This window comes from Melanerpes formicivorus, unplaced genomic scaffold (genome assembly GCF_026170545.1).
Source record: "Melanerpes formicivorus ecotype bairdi unplaced genomic scaffold, bMelFor1.0.p_v2 SCAF_60, whole genome shotgun sequence".
NCBI lineage: Eukaryota > Metazoa > Chordata > Aves > Piciformes > Picidae > Melanerpes > Melanerpes formicivorus.
In genome coordinates, this window is record NW_027142412.1 from 4,356,245 (window position 1) to 4,380,173 (window position 23,929).

General features: G+C 46.8%; 1 protein-coding gene across 3 annotated transcripts in view; it reads left to right on the forward strand.

The window, feature by feature from the left end:
* ZNRF3 (zinc and ring finger 3) overlaps positions 1-23,929 on the forward strand; it is a 67,501-nt gene that overhangs the window by 27,595 nt on the left and 15,977 nt on the right. For 2 of the 3 annotated variants that reach the window (XM_068161954.1, XM_068161955.1), the window contains exon 2: positions 9,771-9,896. In XM_068161954.1, coding sequence (XP_068018055.1) covers positions 9,771-9,896 — 126 coding nt within the window. Of the gene's footprint in view, positions 1-5,254; positions 5,279-9,770; positions 9,897-23,929 lie in introns of those variants that run through there. The other variant, XM_068161956.1, reaches the window with a different exon arrangement.

Genomic DNA, 23,929 nt, shown 5'->3' on the forward strand with positions numbered 1-23,929 from the left:
GAGATCAGAAGCAAAGGGGAGGAATGCTGCTGCTCCATCCTGAAAGAGAGCACAGCTCTCTGAAATGAGGGCTCAACTGGACTACCTTAGGTCTCATGCTTCACTGTAGCATTCCTGTACAGCTTAGATCAAAATTAACATGTGGAACAGCAGTGCCAAATTATTTGGACAGAAAAGCTTTAGGCAGCTTTTACATTTTAGAACTTGTGGTACCTGGGGACTTGCCCTGTCTGCAGGGTGCTGCAGCAGGCAGGCTGGTGCCTGGCGGTGCTGTCAGAGAGGCTGAGCAAGGCTGGTGTGTTTCAGTTCAGTAAATCAGGTTTGCCATTCTGTATTTAAAGTGAAGTTGAATTTTGCTCTTAGATCAGGGAATCAACTTCTCTGTAATGAAATGGGAAAGCATAAGGTCTCTGGAATTTCAGAAACTCTTCTTTTTTGTAATGTGACTTGAAAGAGTGTACAGGGAAGCTCTCAGGCACCAAGTGCCTTTGAAAGATGGGAAAGGAGGAAGGGCTGTTTGTGTCTTGATTGCAGAATGGCATGGTGGTTCCAGGTGTCACAGCACAACTGGGCAGGGAGTGCCACTGGCAGTGTTTGGAGCAGGGTACTGGGCTGAGCTGTGGGAGCCAGTTCACAGCTGAGCAAAGGGAAGCAGGTTGGTGGAAGCAGGAGGAAGAATTTCACAGCTGATGAGATGGGAATATTGGCAGTGACTGCTTCAGCAACGTGCTAGATTAGAATTAAGAATAGCTTTTTACTTTTAAGTCATTCTCCCTACTACAGAACATTCTTATAGTATAGTATCATAGTATCAGTCAGGGTTGGAAGGGACCACAAGGATCATCTAGTTCAGTGGTGGCTCAAGAATGTGGAGCTGATCTTGCTCTAAATGGTTGCCAGTTGCCACTGGGAGCAATGGGACCGAAGCCACAGGCTGCCATCAGGTGGCTGCTCCTCAGAAGGGCATTTCCCCACTGGATCCTAGGGTTTCTTCCCATCTACAGTCGTGGAAGATCTCATTGCACTCTGATAAGGGAAGAGGCTGAAGGCAGTGCTCATTACCTGGTGCACCAGGTGTTCTCTGTACACCGCACCTTAACCTGCTGCCAGGAGCAGCCCTCTGCCCCTGCTTTGCATGCCATGGTACTGGCCACCACTCTTTGTTTTTTCAATGCTCAGCTCTTCTGGGCAGAGGCAGCTTTGCCCTGTGCTGTGAATGAGGAAGCTGAACAGAGGAAGGAAGGATTTCCATGCACTTCGAAATGATGTTGCTGGAACAGAAACCAGGCCATCTCCATGCTCCATTGGAGTGAGATCTGGCAAGCAGAGTGGTCTGTCCAGAGGAAAAAGGGGAATGCCTCCAGCTCCTGCTCAGACAAGCTGAAGCATGGTGAGGTCACCTTCCAGTGGAGACCTCCAGTCTCCAGTGGGAGAGTGCTTTGTAATTTACAATAAAATTCAGTGCAAGAGTGTGATATTGCCTTCAAGTCAGCTATGTATGAATCTAGAAAGAGATGGTGACTCTTTTGTTTCCCCAGAGAGTTAGCCGTGCTAGGAGTGCTCAGCAAATCAGGCTGCTGTGAAGTGCTTCAGTTCCTGAGTTCTTCTTTGGGCCACTCAAGCGTGTTGAAGCCATGGTGGCCCCACAGCTCCACATTTGGTCATTGCATTGTGTAGGTGGAGACCAGTTCTGCTGTGTGCACACAGCAGTTCCTTACTCTCTTAGGCTCTTACAACTCTCTTAGAGCTACAGAACAAATAACTGTCCAGCACAAAGGGTTTTCTACACATCCTTGGTTTGAGGCTCTTAAACTTTCTGGTGGTGATGCAGATGCTTATGTACTGACAGCAAGCTTGCTTTCTGTGATCAGCTTTAGCATCAGTAAGCCTTGGCAAAGCCTTGGTGTGAAGGAGGCTGCAGCTCTGGTGCAGTAACAGCAAGTGGTGCTGGTACTTCCAGACCAACTGCCAGTAGGGTGGAAATCAAGAACTTTCTAAATATTAAAACCTTTCTCCCTGTCAACCTTTGTACTTCCAACCCAGAGGGACCCTGTGCCATCTGAGTTTTCCGTGAAGCTGCTCTTGCCTGCTGCTGTCAGCTGAACCTTGGTGCTCCATGCTGCTAAGTGCTGAGGAAGGAAAGCTGTCTGCTGAGCCTTGGCCAGGGCCAGCTGCTGCTCTTCCTCCTGTGTTTTGGGGACGGTTCTAGGCATGGGGTGCAAGGTCAATGTAATGAAATTATTTCTGCCCTTCTGCTACCTGATAGTTCAGCAGCTATATTTCCAAGTTCTGTTGGCTAATTAAGCTGCTTACTGGGGGAGGTTAGCAATCGTTTCTCTGAAACAGAGTGACCTCTTGCTTCTGAGAACTGCAAAAATCAGAATGGACATTTTTAATTCTTTGTTCATAATGGAGTGACTTTGGTTCCTCTTTGCTGCTTGGTTCTACTTAATCTGTTAGATTTTACTGCTTGCATTTGCAGCTTCTCTTCCTGCATCTTCATTTAATACAAAGAGCTAAAGCTGTGCGGATTCTGGGGGCTGGACTCTGTGGTTCCTACACTGGCTTCTGAATTTTTTTTTTTAATGCAAGTGTTGCAGCTGTGGGACTCTGTGTTACTGCCTCATACTTTGTCCAGGAATAATAATCCATGCTTTACTGGATACTACTTGCAGGCAGCTTTTATTGTGGGACAGTCTCCCAGGCTCCAACTGTGAAGATGTTTGTATTTTCTGTGAGAAGTAATGAAACCACAGCTGGCTGTGCCTTATCTGCTGTACCTTTCCAGCTATGTTTTGTGTGTGGTCGCTGAGCTAAAGTTTCCGTTGTGAGCTGGGGAGAAAGTGGTCATTGCTGCTGCTTTCTGCCTGCTGCTGCAGTGATTCTGCAGGGTGGATTTTGAGTTTGAACAGGAGCTCGAGTATCTGAAGCGCAAAACTGGGCGGAGAGAAGGATGAAAATACCATAACCCTTCTCTCTTGTGCTTTCCCTGGTGCAGACGCGAAGCTGCCCGTTTGACACTGCAGCTAGAGCAGCTCCAGCACTGCCCTCCATCTCTGAATTTCATTGTAGCCCTGGGGGAAGCTGCACCTCTGTGGCTCTCTCACAGCTGCTGGACTTTGATGGGGACATGCCTTCGCTCTTTCCACTGGCCTCCCCTGGCAACCAGCCCTTTGAAGATGACCTCTTGCTGTTTGCCTGTTGTCTTTCTTGTGTTGGATTATAGATGAGAGGTTGGCATGGGGGGGGTGGGGAGGCAGGGGCAGGGGATGGGACAATGTTGTGCGTTTTAAGCCTTGTTTCTTTCTGCATTCCCAACTTTTTTCCTCTGTGACTGGCACCTCTCTGTGTTAATAAAATGTCTTGTGTATGGAAAATTATTTCTGTCAGGAATCACAGTTTCTGCTTGGCATTTGTGTGTAGCACAGAGGCAGTTTGATTAGTTTTGTGGTGAGGACAATCTGTGTGCATTAGCTCCCTTCCTCCATCCCTCTTTTTAAGTTCAATATTGTTCTTAGTTATAGGGCAGCCATTCTCTGTGTGCATGTTCTGTGTTCCTCTTCCCTCCCTCTGGCCCCTGTGGATGGTACCCCCTTGGGGACAGCACAAAATGTTACCTCGTCAGCAAAGGAAGGGACAGGCTGGAACCCTGTGGCTGGTTGCATTCTGCATAGGCACTGACTGCCTTTGGAGGTCCCAACAGTCAAGCTTTGCCAAATACTGACAGAGTCCCTCATGAGAGTCTTGGGGTGAAGTAACAGCTATAGGGTAAGAAGCAAGAGATCAGACTGGTACAGGAATAAATGTCCGATTTCCATGGCAGTAGAAGGCAAACAGGTGAGGGGTGCCAGTGCAGAACGTTATAACTGACAGTGTCTGCAGGCTGCTGAGATTCTATCTCCTTCCTTCCTCACTTGTTTCTTCAATGATGAAGTCACTATGATCTACCTCTGTCAGCACTCTGTATGAGGGTTCATTAAGCTTTGTTGAAGTCTGGATGTGCGGAGCAGAGTGGCAGAGAGCTCTGTTGGTCGTTGTGCCTTACAGGGCATTTTATGGCAGACATGGAGGAAATAGCTTGGATATGGCTCTGTGTGCGCTTGGAACACCTTAGTGCAGCACACCACCCATGGGCAGAATGGAAAAGGAGAGAGGAGGAGAAGAGGCATTGTGCATACTGGAAGGTTTACTGAGCTTCTCTGTGGCAGTCCCCTGCACTGTGCTGTGGAGCAAGATGATGGCTGTATCCTGTCTTTTCAGGCAGCAGCAGACCAGAATGGAGTTCACACAACAATATTTGCTCTGCTGCATTTTCAGGTGCACATGGAGCAGTGTCTCCTCTGTTCAAGTGTAGGCTTTGAAGCAGCTCTCCTTATATGCACGACACTTAAGCTACTTCTGTCCAAACCATGAAGCAACACAGCCTTTTTTTCCTGTTGCCTTTCTAGTCCATAGAGGAGCTGAAAGCCTCTCCTGAATCACAACTGTGGCTTAGGAAGAAACTCTTTGTATCTTTAGGTCAAGTCATTGTGTCTATATTCCTCAGCGTCCTTGCTCTTGGTGGCAGTTAAACTGCCTCATTCCACGCGTCTGAAGAAGACTGAATTCTTGGAGCTGACTTCTGTGTTTCCTTCTGTTGGCACATAACTCCAGAAAAACAAGTAATGGAAGATAAGATTGCTGGATAATACAAGGTTTTACCACCAAACAGTGCAGGACACAAACGGATAAGGAAATGCAGAAGATTTTTCTGTAGTAGACTGAAATTTGGCACAAGTTTTTTCTTAATTTCCGCAGTATGAGTTGCTGTTTGAAGAGAGATGATTTTTCCCTAGGCATCACAGAATGGTTTGGGTTGGAAAGGTCCCTAAAGATCATACAGTTGCATGCCACCTGCCATGAGTGGAACTTCCACCTGTGAAATTAGGTTGCTCAAAGCCAACCTGGCCTTCAACACTGCCAGGGATGAGCATCCACATGTGGCCTCTTCCAGTGTTTCACCACCATCACAGTAAAGAATTTCTAATCTAAATCTCAGTCCCACTGTCCACATCCCTGACAAAGATGTTAAATAGTATTGGCCCCAGTATGGACCCCTGAGGGACACCACTCATCACTGGTGTTGATCACAACTCACGAATATGACCGTCCCTTATCCTCTGAGGGATCCACTTATCACATCCACATCTCTCCATTTTGCAGACAAGGCTGTGGTGCAAGACTGCGTCCAGGGCACCTGCCAGGCAGAGGACATCAGTTCCCTGGAGCAGCTCTGCAGGTGCTGTTGTCTGCATGCCGCTTTGCTGCTTGGCATCCTTCTGAAGTGACTTTGCTTAGCTTTCCTTAAAACTTAAAGGATGCCTCAGAAATAATCTGTGCTGTTATAAACTGCTCTTTCTCTTCTCTTCTACCCTTCTCCCTCCTTCCATCAGAGTTTCCCACAACTAACTGCAAGCAAACCAGCCATGCCTGTTAGCAGCTTGCTGCAAGACACACAGACTTGTGTCTCCTCTTGCCAGGGGTCCTGGAGGACTCTGGGGAAGCAAGTCAGCTCCGTGTAGCATTGAGGACTTCCTGGAAAGCCAGGGTCTAGACCAGATTCCATGTCAGAAAATGAACTGGGTTCTGGAGTCAGTCACAGATCAGTCTGCACGCAGCACAGTTCTGACTGGTCTGGAGGCAGAGCACTGTGAAATTTGGGGTCAGCATGAGATCTTTCAAGCTGCTTGCTAAGCTTGCTGGCTAAAATACAACCTATAAATGAGCAGCCATGAGACTTTTCAGAGTGGTGTGCTTCTGGAGGATAGACTCCTACCTTCTCTGCTGTGTGCACACCTGTGTCCTGTCTGATAATTCTCTCCTAGCACTCCCAGAATGTTTGGCCCAGCCAAGTTCCTTCAGTTTCTAAGTGTGCACCATGTGTGCCTTTGGTGAGGGAATGCCAATGGAAATGCCTTTTAGAGTTCCTTATCCTTCAATCAGCTGGGGTTTATTTTGGCTGTTGAATAGTTACCTTCATTCTTTCAGGGCCCTAAACTACCCCTGGGGTTGGACAAACAGACCCCATCATGTTGTACGCTGTTTGTCAGGGTCTCTTCACACTTCCTTTGCTCTTTGTACTCTGTTTCCTGCTAGAAAGCTTACTTGCAAAGTATTTGGTGCTCCACATGTGGCTTTTACCAGGGAGATGATGTGGTACTAGCCTGATACTTGCAGCTTACAGTCCCTCCCTGAGTGGCATGTGACAAATGTAGCTGTTCATGAGGTGCAAGGGAATCCTACTTCCCCCAGCCAGTTATGATGATGTCTAAGGCTCTGGCCAGTAGTGCATTTTTGGGGCCTGTCTTGCTCTCTATAGGGCCAGAACTCTTTGGTTTTACTATATATCTACTGGCTGCCAAAATAATCCATGAAGGTATCATTTTACTCCTGATTTTCCCTCCAGTTTCCCCTGTCCTTAATGGCATTGTGCCTGCATCTTTTGCCAGCATCTTTCCACCCATTTAAAGAGGAAAAAACCACAACTATAAACCTGACTTTGTTCCCCTTTGCTCTGTCAATACTGTGGTAGGAGAATTCAGTACAATCAAAGCACTTAAACTTTTGGGAGGAGAAATCTGCCCTCAGATTGTCTCAGCTGTGCACATCTTTTTGTGGAGCCTTGCTTCTAAGACCCTTTGAAGGCAGGAGAGGCCAGCTTGCTGTTTCAGTGGGCTGGGAGGGTTCCTGGCAAAGTGTTTGGGATGGTCGATGTCCAGCTGCTGTGCTGCAGCAGATTGCTCCACGGGCAGGACGCTTGGTCTGTGCCTGGGCAGTCACTGCTGCAGATGTGCTGAGTGTACATTTCTGTGTGCAGCTGTTGGTGTTTCTGTGCTCTGGGATCTGCAGCATCTCTCTGACCTGGGGCAGCCCTAGCAGGAGGATGGCTCGGAGCACATTGCTCCTGCCAGGTATGGCTTTCAGCTGGCAGTTTTCCCCCTCTCCTGAGGGGTTTGAGGCTGGGCCATGGCACAGCTGAGTTGCTCACAAGCAACCACAAGATAGTCAAGAAAGGTGCACTCTGCAATGCTCAGGTCCTCCAACCGTAGCTCTTGTGGTGATTTGTTTTTTTGGCAGGATGCTCTTCGTCAAAACAAACAAGCCTGAAAGTGCAAGGAAACGGACTCTGTTTTATCAGGCTGCAGAGACAAGAGCAGAAATGCCAGCCTGGCTTTGTGCAAGCTGGCACAGGCCCCAAAGCAGTGTGAAGGGATCATCCTGATGTGTGTGGACATGACTGTCTGCTTCTACAGCCACACCAATGGATACTCAGTGGCATGATACACCATGTGGATTTAAGGGCTTGGAGGTCCAAGCTCACTTGTGATCTTCACGTGGTGTGAATGCAGCCTTTGTCTTTTTTCTTTGTTTGCCCCTTGGGATCCTTAATTGTAGTCTGAATTGGGGAAAAAAGCTCCAAGCAGTGGACCACTGAAGCTGACTTTCCTCTTAGCCTTTGGAGTCTTAGTGTTGGAGGATCATGGTTGAGCACCAGACTTGTTGGAGTTAGATAATGGTTGGACTCAGTGATCTTAAAGGTCTTTTTCAATCACAGTGATTCTGTGACTCTGTAGCAGGAAGTGTGAATGGAGCCTGTTGGCTGGGCTGGAGCCAGAGACCTTCCTTTGGAGAGGAGATTCCCGGTTGGAAATGGCTCTCAGTGATGCACCCCAGGCATGGTTCCAGCAGTACTGACTAGAAAGGCTCCTGCAGGGCTCAGTGTGTTCAGGGAGGAGGCAGCTGCAGTAGGTGAGATGGAAACAGATGAGTTGGTGTGTGGAGATGTGCAGTCCCTGCAGAAACAAACATGGCCAGAGGTTTTTGGAAGAGTTGTGATGACATTATGCAAAATTTTGAGAACGGTGATCAGATTGGCATTGGTAATTTATCCATGAGTCATGAGATCAGGACGAGCTTGCTGGAGGGACTGGTTTGAGTGAACTTTAAATGGTCTGCCCTGAAAACCTGAACAATGCAAATAGCTGAGAGCACTCAGGAAGAAATGAGAAGGTATCTCCTGCTATGGGGACAGGCTGGGACAGTTGGGGCTGTTCAGTCTGGAAAAGAGAAGGCTCCAGGGAGACCTTAGAGCTGCCTTGCAATATCTGCAAGGAACCTCCAGGCAGGCTGGGGAGGGACTGTTCAGAAGAGGCTGTGGAGATAGGAGGAGGGGCAGGGGTTTGGAACTGCAGCAGGGCAGGGTCAGGTTGGACATCAGGAGGGAGTTCTGCACAGGGAGGCTGGGGAGACACTGGGACAGGCTGCCCAGGGCTGTGGCTGAGGCCCCATCTCTGGAGACATCCAAGCTCAGCCTTGCTGTGTCCCTGTGCAGCCTGCTCCAGCTGGAGCTGTCCCTGCTGCCTGCAGGGGCTTGGCCAGGATGCCCTTGGGGGGTCCCTCCCAACCTGATACAATCTGTGACTCTGGGCTGCCACAGAAATCCACGAGGAGTGCAGAGGAAGGGATGCTGGTGCGTGAGGGCAGAGGTCATGCTCTTAAGCTCTGGTCATGCTGAGATTAGTAAATTGGTAAATTGTACAACTTGCGACTGGCTTCATAATGTCATATATTAAAAGAGCTGACATGAGGAAGTGAATGTTTGTTCCCTCAATGTGTTAATGGCAGTGCAGAGCCCATGACTGATGCATTTGACTTTATCTATCTCTTCACTCTGCATTGGTGCTGATCCTGTAGCTATTGAGACTCACTGAGCAAGCAGTCTGGCCACAGCTGGCTCAGCAGGCACGTTTTCAACTCAGTGTTTTTGTCACTTGTGCCTTCCAGAAGCATACAGACTTTGAGGGAGCTACTGGTTTAATGTAATTTGTTTTGTTAATTACTCTGGTGAGATTCCAGTGTGATGCAACAAAATCCTTTGGAGTTTGTAGCCTGCAGATGTACCTAGCAAGTTCCCTCCATCTGCCAGCACAGAGCCTCCGGCACCCTATTAGTTTTGCTTACTGCTTGTACTGGGGTTTGCATCTGGGTTTGAGGTTTCCCATGTGCAAAATCAGTTTGCAGTTGTGTGGTGGTTCAGTGCTCTCCCCGTTTCAGTCTTCTGTGTGCTGGTAGGAAACACAAGGTAGATGTTCTGTGCTTGGGCTGTTGGAGTACCAGCTGAAATTGGCTTGCTCTGGTCCCATCTGTCCTCACTCAGCACAACCATCTGAGAGGAGCCTGAGATTGCTCACTCATGGTGCTTCCCTTTTATTTGTGTGCAAAAATATAGAGATTGTTGCATAATAGATGGGAGGTTTCTTGTCCCTTCCTTTGAACTATATGGCAGGCATGTTCCAGAGGATGCCAGACAGGTACTGTTGTGCAAATACTAAAAATAAAAGGCAGTAGTACCTCTCCAACCTGGGTTCTGAAGCTTGGTGCATGTCAGGCTTGGATGAGTCACTCTGCAAGACCGTTTGTATTGTTGCTGCCAGCTTGCAAGGAGAAGTGGTTTGCAATACCAAGGGGAGGTTTGTATTTGTTTCATATCCGAGAGAAAGATTCTAATCACATTTAATTATGAGCCTTGTGTGGTTTCTCATACGACAAGTTTGTACTCAAGGCACATGTCAGTGACAACCCCAATGCTTCATACCTGCAGACTTCACTTTTTTTCCGGGATCTTAGTAAATAAAAGTGAAGTTGTGATAAATGAAGATATTCAAAAGCTCTCTGTGTGTGTTTTTTAATTCTAATGATTGGTTAAAGGTTTCTTTCTGATTCTGTTTCAGATGCATCCACTTGGACTATGTAATAGCAATGATGAAGAAGACCTCTATGAATATGGCTGGGTAGGAGTGGTGAAGCTGGAACAGCCAGAGCTGGAGCCAAAGCCTTGCCTCACTGTCTTAGGAAAGGTAAGGAGGTGGTCGGGAGTGTATGGTGCTGGTAACTGTTTGTTGGAAGGGTTAGTTCCATTCTGAGAAAAACCAGCAAGAAATAAAAGAAAACTCCCTCTAATTCATGAAACACTCCCATTTTGCCTGTTTTGACACTGGATGTTTCAGAAAAAGATTATTCAGTATTCAGTATCACTAAGGTTGGAAGAGACCTCAAAGATCATCGAGTCCAACCTGTCACCACAGACCTCATGACTAGAGTAGGGAGGACACTACTGCCCACTGCAGGCTTGAACTCACAACTTTCCCATTAAGGGTCTTATGCACTACCAACTGAGCCATTATGTCCTAACTTAGGTCATTTCTTACACTGGGGCCCCGGAGCTAGACCCAGTACTGCAGCTGGGGTCTCGTGAGAGTTGAATGCAGAGGCAGAACCCCCTCCATTGACCTGCTGGCCCCACTGCTTTTGATGTAGCCTAGGACCTGGTTGGTTTTCTAATAAGCAATAGGTTAAAAAGGAAACCAGAAAACTACCCTTGTTTTGAGGATAGAGGTGGTTATATATTGATATTTGAAGTCTGGAGTGGTTGGCAGTGTGTGAAAGAGCACAGTCCACAAGTTGTGCCAGTAACTGAGCATCTGGAAGCAGTACAGTGCCTAGGGATCACTGGAGTGCTGCTGGCCTGTGCCGCTGAAGCTTTGCTAGACCATGGTGGTGCCTTCAGGGGAGCAGTGAAATTGTTGTCTGTCACGCAGAGAATAAAATCTGAGGGTGCCATATTGTAAGTAAAACCCTGTCTCTCTATGTTTACAAACAAAAACCTTCCAAACCTCCATATCTCAAAGGCAAGGGGAAGCCACATGCTTGTCTAAAATTTGCTGCAAGTGTAGCTTGTGGTAGATGGTGCAAAACATCTCTGTGAGAGGTTACTGCCCTGCCTGTTGACTTTTGGCATCATATGAGGCTTCTTTCTAGCTTGGAATCCTGGTTTTATTTCACAGAAATTCCAGCTGATGCATCTTTACTCTTAGGAGGATAGAATCTGAGCGTAAGGTCTCATGAGGATGGGAGTCAGAGAAGACTGGGTATTGAAAGATGCATAGTAATCCATCAGTAAACTTCACAAGTAAGCTGAGTCCTGGGGAAAGCCATTTAAGGAAGGAATTTGTGAGGAAGTAGGTGTGCAAAAGTGGATGAAGACAGTGGAACCCACAGATACTCTGAACAAACAGTGTTATAAATACTTTCTGATGTAGTGACCACTGCTTTCTTGACCCAAACCCCACCATGCTGCTGTGTACCCAAATCCCCCATGTCCCTTATACTCACCATGTCCCTGCAGACACCCCAGCCTCTAGGATGACAGATCAGTATCTGCTGATCCAAGCTGGCTGAAGCTTGGCTTGCTGAACAGCAGACTCTGGCTTTGCCTCAGATGCTCTGCAGTACATACTGGTGGTGATGTGACTCCTTCATCCTGAGCAGAGTGTGCCCAGAGAGTCTGGGCACAGTGTTTCCTGGGTGCCAGTTTATGTGCAGTAATTGTAAGCGGTGAAAAAGAGCTGGTCAAGGTCCTAGGCAGCACTTGCTTCTCAGAAACTGCAGTGTTGCTACTAGGGCTGTGTTTTCATACTGCCATTTATCTTTCTCTGCCTGAAATACCTGTTCCCTATTTCATGCTTGTTCTATAGATTCTCCTGTCCTGTAGTTTTCTCTGCCCTTCTGCTTGGTCCTCCCTGTGCTCCAGTTATATCCTGATTTGGAAGGACTTCTTGACATATTGTTGAGTGCAGCAGCAGCCATGAACTTTCAGGTCTGTCAACTAAGCCAGCCTGGTTACCCTCCCAGTGGGAACCACTTGCATGCAGAGTGTCTGGGTCTCTGAAAAGTTCAGTGTCTGTGTGTACTCGGTCTGGCCTGCAGACTGGGTAAGGATCAAACATGTTGCCTGTGTCTTCTGGCTGACTTTAGGGTTTGGCAGCTGTTTGGCTTAAAAGAAAGCATGAAAGGACAAGGCAAAGGGAGGGAGTGGGTCAGAAGATGAGGGGAGAGGGAAGAGGACAGAGGACAAGGGAGGCATGAAAGGGGAGGAAAAACAGAATGAAAAGGAAAAAGAAAAGGCATTGAAAGGAGAGGGGAAAGAAAAATTATAAGATAAAATGGGGGAGGGGTGGCATTGAACAAGGAAGGGAAATGAAACTTCTTCCATTAGAAAAGGAGAAAGAAATCAAGGAGTGCAATCCTGCTGTTCCTCGTCCTGCACTGTTTGACCTTCCAAATACTGTGTTTGCCGTTCTGTGGTGTTGTGGTAAGCTGCTGATTTTCCAGGTTCCTGGAGGCAGGCCTGCCCTGCTGCAGCATCTAATGCAGGGATAACGTGGATGTCACAAGGTGCAGGGCTGAGGCAACCTTTTAGGAACACACTTCAGGAACATCTTGGGCACATGAAGTGGAGCATTGCAACTTTGCAGGTGTGGCTGTTGTCCAGGTGTTATGCAGGTGAGATGAGTGGCAAAGCAGCACCGTGGTACACACATGCCTGAGCTGCTGGCATGGGCAGCAGGAAGGCTTGGCTGAGCCTGAACGTTCTGACCCCCTAAAGCTGGAATGGCCATTGGGACTTCTAGTACCTGCCCTTAGATCCTCATTCCATCAGAAGGCATTCTGTGACATGCAAGACAGATCTTGTGTGTTGGGACAGACAGAGATGATGCTGTGGGAGGTTTAGGACAGTGTGAAGCAGAATGCAGAGGCTGTGTCAAAGCTGCCCATGGGGCTAAATCCCATGACATGCAAACCTGCTGCAAAGGTGTACAGTTTGGTGGTTGTGGCCTTTTGGGATTTGTGGTGGTTTGGGGGTTGTGGTCTCTTTAGATCTGTGGTGTTTCAGTTTTGTAGGGCTTGTTTTGTTTTGGTTTGTTTCGGTTTGGTTTGAGTAAAACACTGGTCTGTGTTTGCAGAAGCTTCACTTCTTTATCCATGTGCTAAATGGGATTGGCATCTGCAGAGAGTTTGCATACCCATTTTTTTTTTTTTTTTTAGTTGCTTGTCCTTCTTAGTCAGATTTCTGTGGTGCAATGGAAGTGCAAGAGTTTCAAACACATCTCTGCTGTTGGAGTGCCCAGGAAAGCTGGGCCCTGGTGAGGAAAGGGGTGTGTGTGGCAGCTGTGATTTTACATTGCCTTTGATCACAGCACAGCCCTGTTTGAAGCAGTGCTGCATGCAGGCAAAGCAAAGGCCTGGGTTTTACTGATCTCATGAGCTCCTGAATAGGGCTAGAAGGGGAATGACAGAGGAAGAAGAAAGCTTTGGAAATGAAAAGGAAACCCCGTGAACCCGGCCAGCATTATTGGCTGGATTTGCCTACCAGGGAGCCGTTCCGTTTCTGCCAGGCTAATTCTGCTCCAGCTTCTTTCCCCCACACCCTCGACCCCACCTCCCCCTCTCTCTTCCCTTCTTTCAGACTGTTTTGTTTTTGAGGCATGGCTGTAGTAACTTGGTTCTCAGGCTGGGAACCCACTGAGCTGTTGCCATGGTCACTGGGAAGCTCTTCGTGCCATGTGCTTCAAAGGGAACCTTTCCCCTCCTGGAATTCCTGCCTCCTCTGCATACAGCACAATGAGACTCCTTCTCCTTTGCCTGCCAGCCTACGCTCCAGCAGGGTAACTTTGCTCTGCAGGAAGGGAAGAGCAGAGCTGCCTACAGTGCCTCTTGCATGCCTGCTTCTGCTGTATTGCAATGGCAGTACCTGCATCAGACCTTCATGTTCCAACATGCAGCCCTTGTTCTCTCCCCGCCCCCAGACGTTTCTGGCGTAAATGACATCTGTCAAGACAGTGAAATACAACCCAGCGATGCCATTGGGTTTTATTTCAGTACAGGAGGGAGAGTAAGAAAATGCTGAAGATTTGCTTAAAAGTGGCTCCTCTTTGCTTTCTGCAGGCTTGAAAGTCCACAGGGAAGGATTTTGTTCTTGCTTCTCTTCCAGGGACTCTTCTCCTGTGTTAATAGGATGTGTGTATTTGAGGATGTGCATCTGAGTAGAGACTAACAAAGAGAGGAAGTCCCTGCTACTACAGCTTCCTGTTTTCTTCAGATCAAAGGAAGCTGTAATATGAGGAAATTCCTAACAGTTCTTCCAGTATCCATTCACTTTCCCCCCCTTTTTTAGTTTATTTACAAAAAAAACCAAACCACAAATACTAACTAGAAGAATGTCTTCTTTTGCCATGTCATCATTATCTTTATGCTGCTTAAGTTGGGGCCAAAGTTGGCATAGTCTGAGTCTGCGTTAAGTGGTCTGATGGTGACCTTTTGCCTAGCAGTTTGGTTCAAATATAAAGCTGCCTACACAGTAGTCAACTGAGAAATCATGGGGCTGCCTTAGTGTTTTTGACTAAGAGTGATCTGCTCTAAGACTTGAGGAACAGCAGGACCTGTGGAAAGTCCATTTGAATCTTATTCTTTCAGAGCTACTGAAAGTAATGAAAAAGGAAGGCAGGTAGAGCAAAATTTAGGGAGATGCCTAAAACCATTGGTCAATGTGTCTGAAGCTTTGTTAGTTCAGATACATTCAGCTGGTAAGGACAGCGCAGTAGCCCAGCCCCTGCTACGTGCAGCAGAGATGCTGTCACATCAGGAACGCTTCTTGCATCCACTGAAACAGTTGACATTCAGCTTGTGGTATCTGTGCCGCAGTCTGGTGACCTTTGATGGCTTCTGTTTGTCAGCCCAAGTACACAGCATTTAAAAAGCATTTGGAATGCATTTCACAGCAGTAGTCTTAAAATTTGCAGTAAAATTTAATTGGTGACTCTGAAGCTGGTGGAGTTTTTTTATTTGCTGGTTTCTTTGGTTGTTTGACTCTGTGGCTATGTTTGTGTAATGCCCAGTGGAGGCAGGAACAGGTACGAGGAGGAGGGTAAAAGGATCTCCTCTTCCTGATGGCAGTGCTGGTGCTGTCCAACTGCAGATGGAGAAGAAACTTAATATTGGTTGTTATGCACTCTCAGGCCTTCTGTGTTATGAAGGAAGTTACAAACATCTTTACAGCATTGTATTTTAAGTGATGCTGATACTTTATCTTTTGACATTTTTCTTTCTTTCTTCCCCAGTGCTAGCAGTGCAGCATACAGACACACTGATTCCTGGGAGTCTAATCAAACTGCATAGACAAGGTCAGAAAGAGAGGGTAATAAATGTTTTTTCAGGAACAACCTGGATTTTCACAATGACAGACAGAAATAGTTGGTCCTCGTAGTCTTCCTGATAGGACCAAGTGTGTATTTTTGAACCCAAGAAGGATACAAATGGCGTAAAGCGAGTTGCCTTTGCTTGCAGCTCGGCGCATTTCTGCCTCCCATCTCCTTGCCTCTGCTTCCTTCCACTGCAGACCGTACAGCACCTCCAGGCCTGGCTCACAGATTAGAGAAAGGATTTGAATGAGTATGACAAAGAAGTAGTGTTGCACGTAAGAGTGTTTGGATGCAGAGAGGATGGGACGCGGCACAAAGCAGTGGCCTCATCACTGTAGCTGAAGTTTGGAGTTTGTGTGAACTTTTCTCATGTCTTTCCTCTTTCAATCCTTTCATCTCCTGACTCCTTTCTGTCTTCACCCCTGTGAGAGGAGGAGGGAAGGGTTGATTGTAGGAGAAAAACTGACAGGCAAGCCAGTTGAATTGTGGAGAAAACAGGAAAGGTTTGTGTCATGTATGGGTCCACAGAGTGACAGATGTAGAGGGAAAGAAAAGAGCTGCATCAAAGTCTGAGGGGAGCGCTGAAAGAAATGGACAAACAAGGGCTGAATCAGGTTGTGCCGTTCAGAAGTGGATCTACCAGGGTTTCATTCACGACTGGTGGAGGCCTTTCCATTGGCAGCCAGTGCCAGCAATCTGCTGTTGCATTGTTTTACCAACTTCCTCTCTGCACCATTACAAAAGGCAACCATGGAGAGAGGCTGTCTCTTGTGTTTCTCCCTCTGGGCACTCCTTAGACTTGCTGCTGTTGGATTGATTACTTTAAATAAATGTCCACTTTTAGAGTTGAGTCCTTAACAGCCCTGCCACCATCTTCACTCCTTCCAGCCAACTGTGGCACACAGCTGCTTTTCCCTTAAGCTAAAGGAGCAGCTGCTGCACAGCACATGTTACTGAAGGCTCTGCTCAGGCAGAACTCCCAGGGAAAGTAATGTGAGTCCAGGCTGAATGAAAACAAAGGAACATTTTTTTTCATGGGCACCACATACAAATAATAATACCTGAATGTTTTATGACCCTCCTGATGCTGTGTGCCTTGTGAGCCTCTCAGTCGTTAGGGGATATTTTTCCTTTACACACAGAGTCTGCCTGTTTCTCTGAAAGGAGAAATGCAGTGGCAGACCTTTGAATGAGGACAGAAATGGAGTTTGAAGCAGAGAAGTGAGTGGGCAAGTAAATGCAGCTATGTTAGATTACAGAAATGAGCACAAGAGAAGGCTGGCAAGCAGAATAAGATAGATGGATTGGGAAGCAAAGAAAATAAGGAGCAGAGAGGAAGGCAGGGGATGGAATTATGTGGGACTTCAGAGATGAGTGACAGGCCTAATTTTGGTGTACCGAGAGACAGAAGGCTCTGAAGGAAACTGGAGAAGTGGGGAATGTGGTCAGAGTTGCATCAGAGGGACTCCCAATGTTCAGAGTAAATGAGGGGCAGATGCAATCAGCAGTGGTGGAAAGCAGTGGATCATAAAAACTTCTGAAGTAGGAATGTTTTGCAAATATTTTCATGAGATTGAAAGAGCAAAACTTACATGAAACACTCTTTGTGTTTCATGTCCTACTTCATTTGAGCTCATTTGCCAGAAGCTGTTTTTCTGCTCAGAACATTTTGTCTTCACAAGGGCCAGGTGGATATTATCTGGAGGTGGCTGTTTGGGTAACTTGAGGTTTCCGTGCTTGTGCTTAACTTATGGAACCAACTCCAAGTGAATCAAGCAATTGCATTGTGAGCTCAAATGAGTCTGCAGTGTCTTTTTGGTCAATGTAGCCCTTTGTGACTGTATGTCATGAAGTGTAGAGCTGGATGTGTTTGTGGTATGAGTTCTCTAGACAGATCAGGTATAAATTACCAATGTTTGCATAGCTATTGCCTTAGAATTGCTGAATGTGAAACTCTCACCAAAACTACTGAACATACCCAATGCTGTACTCTAATGTATTCATGTCTCAGTTGTCAGGGTGTTGTTTACTTGGTAAGCCCAGAAATACATCACAGACAGGGAACTTTTCAAAATGCTCAAAGAGTTGGGTTTGGGTAGGAGTAAAGATCGACCTTAGCCCCAAGGATCCCAACAGTGAGCTCTGAAGAGGTAGCCAAGGCGGGGCAGGCGTTTGTGAAGAGCACAGAGGGCACAGACTCTGGAGTCCATGAACAGTGTTGAAACGCCCGGAGGGTCCCTTCAGCTGACTGCAAGGGACTAATGAGCCAGCCTGGCTGTTTATGGGCTGTGGTTAACCTCTTGCAAGTTAGGATTTCCTGTCGCCAGCAATGAGCTGTGACCGCCAGCACCGCAGTGTTAATGACGAGGTAGGGGCTGATGAATGGCTGGGCTCCAGACAGCAGCCTTCACTGGCAAGGAATCAAGTGGCTAGAGGGGGAAAAACAGTGATGTCTACAAGGGAAATAATGCAAACTCCAGAACCTGTAATTCCTATGTTTAAAAAAAGGGAGAGAAAGAAACTGGCGACAAATTCAAACCAAGGGAAGCTTTTATCTCTGCATTCTGAATAGAAGATTGTTCTTCAGCAAAACTGGCTGCAAAAGCCAGGCCAGTTAAAACAATATGCAGGCTGCTTGCCTCCAAGTAACCAGAAATTGTTGGCTCAGAGCAGCCTGCTCTGAGGAGCCAACCTGCTGGGAGATGTTATCCAAGCAACAGCCTGAATGTAATTCCTCCTGCTGTGGAATGACTCTTTGGCAAATGAAGACCCTAATTAGAGATGGAAGGGTTTCTATTTTGTTTTTCTTTAATCCTTACCCTGAGGCCTCTGCAATACAGCCATGTCTCTGCTTGTGTGGAGAGAAGTTTCCAGTTCCCCTTTGTAACAAAAATTCTGCACCTTTTTTATTCTCTTTTTCCTCTTCTGTTGTTTGTTTAATTTTTATTTTTTGTTTCGGGGACTTTTAATTTTTGTTGTTACTATTTTTAAAGACTCAACGAACTAACAACAGGGAACCATCACAGGTTGGGACCTTGAAGCTAATCTGATTCACACCCAGGGATCCCTGTTTGAAAGCCAGTCTGTGTCATCTTACATGAACCAGCCCATGGGAGGGTGCTAGATAAACTGGAATCCTGGCCCCTCATGCATACTGAACTTACTACCCAGGCTGATTCTTCCAGGGCAGAGAGAGGATCTCCTAGAATCTGCAGTGTTCTGCTGGATGCCATGGGAGCTTTACACACCTTTGCTCATTCAGAAAGATTGGAGTCCCTGGCTGGGGGGTTCTGACTACATTCTGTAGTCTTGGGTGCAGATGCTACTCCCTGACAGAGAGGACAGAAGGTCTAGGGGGATGCACTGCAGCATTTTCGTATGTGTAGAAGTGAAAATATATTTGCTACCTGGCAGCTCAGCCTGGTGTGAGTGACCTGTCTGAGCACACTCTCCTAGGCACTTAATGAGCCTGCAGAGGGCACAGAGGTTTCTGTCAGTACTGAGACTTGGATTTGCTGTTCCATCACCTCAGGTGATGACTGTGTTACCCTAACATGTCTGTCCCTGGTTACTGTAAATAGCAACCCTAAAACTACCGTATCAGTGGATGGAAGCCAGCTAGGCTGGCTAAGGATGAGGCTAAGCAAGACTTGATGCTAAGCAGAATTCCTATCAATTTCTTAAATTTTAACTTAGGTTTGTAGCCCAAACTGGCCTGAATTTAGCCATGCTTGCCTTAGTTTCTTTTCAGCATTTTTGGTGTGCTGCGGTCGTATATGTACCTTGTCTTGCCTTGGAGATAGAGGACAGCAGTATGCTAAGTGATGAGCACGAAGATCTTCAGCCTTTTGAATGATCTTTTGGTTAATTGTTTCAGTATACCTTGGGCAGGCTGCTGTGAATGCCTCGGACCTGTTCTGTGCTCTTTCCACCATCTCACACAGGCTGAATCTCTTTCTCTTTGTTCTACAATATTTAAGTATTTACCTAAAGCTGTGGGTTTGGAACCATGGTCCAAAACTGTTGTTTTGTTGAAAAGAACTTCCTGCAATCATGTGAGACTCGCTTCTCAGAGGGATTGAACTTCCCCATGGAATTGACTGAGATTGGATGGAACTCCTGCAGGACTTCACATTCTTGCAGTTTTTGCCATCTCCCATTCTTTCTCACAATTCTTTCATTTCCCTTTTGATGTTTCTACACGCCAGCTTTGTGATTTGAAGGTAGGACTCTGCTGGAGCAGATGCCTTGGGTATCTGAGTTGGGAGGAGCTCTGGTATATGCCCTGTACACAGTTTGGGTGCTATAGGGCTGGCTTCTTATGGCTGGATGGGTTGATAGTGCCTTTACTTTACAATTCTCCCAGCACTTCTCCATATCTCCATTGTTGAGAACTTCTCTCAGCACCGCAGCAGGGTGCTGTGTCTGCACTGAATTATCTTAGAGCTAGTTTGCTGTTTCTAGTTCATCCACTTTCAGTATGCCTTCAATGCAAGGATGAAGTTCAGAGTTACCTGGGTTGGCTGCAGTGGTATTTTACAGGCTCTGATCCTTCAGTGCATAACTTGTGCAATGATTTCAGCTTGCAGCCCCTGTATTCAGGCAGTGACTCTTCAGAGGAACTGTTGCCCTGAAAAGGCTCCAGGCCTCACAAGACGTAGCGGCGTTTCTGTGTGACACCATCAGCTGTCCCAAACTGCATCCAGCCACTACTTGCTGAGGTGCCAGGTCTTCTGTCAATCTCTTACCTTCTTCAAGACCTAAGTCACCTCCCTGTTGCTCTGCTACTGCTGACCCTTCTCTTTGTGCCTGGTTCCAGCAGCAAGGAGTGCTCTGTGGTGGCAGAGGACAGACTGGAGGGAAGGGAGTCGCAGGACTCTGAAATGCACCATGAGCCCTTTCCACCCAGCAGGCTGGGCTGTGTTCAGGATTAAATAAATGTCTTTCTCATGTTGTTTTCTGATCACAATGTTTCTCCCTAACCCCAGTGAGAGCCTCTCAGTACTGAGTGATATGGATCACACATAATTGATGTGATTACCTACTGCACAAGGTGGTATTTTCCTTAAACTACTGCCCCTGTACACTGCACTGGTTAGGCCACACCTTGAGTCCTGTGTCTAGTTCTGGGCCCCTCAGTTTAGGAAGGAGGATGACCTGCTGGAACGAGTCCAGAGAAGGGCAACAAAGTTGGTGAGGGGCTTGGAACACAAGCCCTGTGAGAAGAGGCTGAGGGAGCTGGGGCTGCTTAGCCTGGAGAAGAGGAGGCTCAGGGGAGACCTTATTGCTGTCTACAACTACTGAAGGGAGGTTGTAGCCAGGTGGGGGCTGGTCTCTTCTCCCAGGCAACCAGCACCAGAACAAGAGGACACAGTCTCAAGCTGTGCCAGGGGAGGTTTAGGCTGGAGTTTAGGAAGAAATTCTACACACAGAGTGATTGCCCATTGGAATGGGCTGCCTGGGGAGGTGGTGCAGTTACCATCCTTGGAGATGTTCAGGAGGAGGCTTAATGGGGTGCTTGGTGCCGTGGGTTAGTTGATTAGGTGGGTTGGATAATCGGTTGGACGCGATGATCTTGAAGGTCTCTTCCAACCTGGTCTTATTCTATTATTCTATTACATAGTTTTAAAATGTATTAAGAGAATTCCATTGGGGTTTATTTGTGAGTGTATTTTAAAATGTAAAAATACCACTTTGCCCTTTTCTGTTGCTGTGTTTCTTAACTGGTGAAGCAACTGTTGCCAACCCAGCAAATGCAGTATCTGGAGGGCACATGAGTAAAGTATATCCCAAAGTGCCAGCAAGGAAGGACTTTGTTGCTGGGGTGGTTGTGATATTCTGTCTTTGCTTTCAACTAGAAATCTGAAAGGCAGTTCCTTTGTCATTCTCCAGGAAAGGTTTGAGATGGCATCCTGCTGATGCGTGGCTTACCTTGGTTTCTGGAGTTGCCAGGGCATTGTAATATTAACAGGACTGAGGCATCAGCTGGTTAATTAGTAACCTCTGCTGTTTGCAGAGTAGACTATGTCCTTTTCTCCTTCCTCCTCTGCCCTGCAGAGCTGGCCTGTGGCCTTGCTTTCTAGCTCCAATGGTGGTTCAAGGGGCAAGGTATTTGTGGTGATTGAGGCTGATAGCAGTGTAGGAGGGAGACTAGGGATGCCAGCATGGTTCAGATGTTGTCTGTATTCTCTGTAGCTCTGAGAGAAAAACAAGGTTTGACACTTGTAATGAAAATGTGTGTTTGACATAATGCTATGGGGTCTGTGCAGTGGTGAGCAGGGTGGAGCAGACTGCATCACTGGAGAGTCTGATGTTGAATGCTTTTGCAAGTACAACTGTGAGCCTCTGCCAGAGATGGGGTTTGTTCTGCCTGTGATGTTTTCTTTTACCCAACTGCAGCAGCTGCTTATTGAATATATGTTGAATAATCTGGTGTCATTAGTAAACACACCTTACTTCAGGAGATAGTGCTCCAGATCTATGTTCACCATCAGACGAGCACTAGTACTCATTCCAGCTGACATTACAGAATACAGAATTAACCAGGTTGGAAAAGACCTTTGAGATCACCAAGTCCAACCTATCACCCAACACCATCTAATCAACTAAACCATGGCACCAAGCGCATCATCCAGTCTCTTTTCAAACACCTCCAGTGATGGTGACTGCCACCTCCCTGGGCAGCACATTCCAATGGCCAATCTCTCTTTCTGGGAAGAATTTTTTCCTAACATCCAGCCTAAACCTCCCCTGGTGCAGCTTGAGACTGTGTCCTCTCATTCTGTCACAGGTTGCCTAGAAGAGACATTTGAGCAGCCACTACGTTCTTAAACATACTGACAGGTTTTACTGAGCCTTTTTCTCTCTCCTCCCCCATCCTCCTGAATGGGATGTCTCTTTTGTGCCCAGTAGTGGGGAGGAGCACCCAAAGTAGTCCAGTGAAGAGTACTTCCCTTTTTGCTGTATTAAGTATAGTGCCGTGAAGCCTGCTGTGCTGTGCTATGGAATCACTGGATGTTATCTGTGGGTTTACACAGGCAGCCAATACTCCTAAAGCATCTCTTTGTCCCTTCAGTCCATCATTTTTGTCTAGGCTGTTCACCTAAACAACAAAAAAGTATTTATAACTAGTAATCTGGCTTTAGCAAGAGCAATGCTCAACAGGAGTTACTACCTTAAATGTGTGATGCTTTGCTATGTTGATGTAAATGGCAGAGCTGTAAGTGATTAGCAAACTTTAATTTCCCCACCTGTGGTTCCAGGTCCCAGTCCTTCTCTCACCTGTAGTTTATGCACACTCTGCAACCCATTAGAGTGCCATGTCCTCATACATAAATACAGCTGTGTATTGTGAGGGAATCCCAACTCTGGCAGAGTAGTAAATGTCATTAGTAAAGGTGTGATTTATCTCTTAAACCACAGCCCTGCTGAGCAACTTTGCTTCTTTGTGGTGTTTTCTTTAGCACTGGTGTATTAATTTGACTTAGGCCATATCAAAAAGCACTGGAGGGGATACTTACAGTGTTCATATCTGCAAGCATGTAAGGGCCTTCAAGCTGTCAGCAAGTGGCTGACCTTCTTATGGGTTTGGTTGTTGCTGTCCTACCTGGTTTCAGTGAATGAGAGGTAGCAGTGCACCTGCTTAATAATCATCTGGTCCCTCTGATTGAAAGTTTGTCTCATCAAGGAAGTTGCTGCTTCCTTACTGTGTTAGTCTGGCCCACAGGAAGGGAGTGCAGAGCTCTTCAAATCTTCCTGCTTTTCTTTGAGGTAATAACTAAAATTTCCTCAGGCCCAGAGGTGTAAGATACTTTTCCTCACGCTTCTGTCATATGCATTTTCTCTCATTCATTCTAGGTTGCTAGGTCTAGTAAATTCTTCCACACTTTAATCTGAGACAGTATTTAATAGGCATCTTACTGGTAATGGTTATCAATGAGTTCCTACAAGTAGCTGGGTAAAATATACTCAAAAATAACTTTTCATCAGCCTTCTCCATGAGTAACAACAATCTTTGTGAAAATCCTACTTAGAGCTAACCTGTTCTGTGTTTTATTATGTTTGTACTTAAGGACAGAATGGTTTTTGAATCGCAGTTTCTACACGGCAGGCAGGCAGTTAGCTGCTGATCTGTGGTGCACATAGCTTCCCTGAAGCTCACCTTGGGACCTTGAAGCCCTAGAGAGAGTTGTGATGGTGGTGCTTGCAGAGGGTGGCCAGTTGGAGGGAACGGGTCCAATCCTTTGCTTTGTAGGCTTTTGGAAGAGTGAAGGCTACTGTCCCTGTGAACAGAGTGGTCACTGGAGTTACTCGAAGTGCAGTTACCAGTTGCTTTGTTCTGGATTTTTTATTACTCTAAAAACCAAACAAAAAACCCCAAAAAACCTGCTATGTAGTAATTTATTTAAACCACAGATGACAAGTGACCTCAGAAGGGACCACGCCTGGCACCGTAACTGCATTGTCAGTTGCACGGAGCCGAGGAAATGGCCCTTCGGTACTGTGAAGGTAAAACAGGGACCAGTGCAACGTTAGGGTTTTTGTTTCCCCCACATCTAACTCATTTCTGCATTTTTTTGATCTAGGCTTTGGCCACTTTGCTTTGAAAAATGGCTTAAGGAAAGCCTTTAAATGCGGGGTAGCCATCAAGGAAGGATCACATGCATCATTTCGAGCTGTCCCGATTACCGAGTAGGAATAGGGTATTTTCAAAGACGTTTCGGCTTTAATTCTCCTACAGGGCTTGGGGGGGATGAGGAGAGCGGAGGGGCCTTCCGCGAGCCGACCGACCGCGGTGGGCAGCGGGGCGCCGGCACCAAGGGGCGCCTCGGCTGCCATCTGGAGCTGAGCGA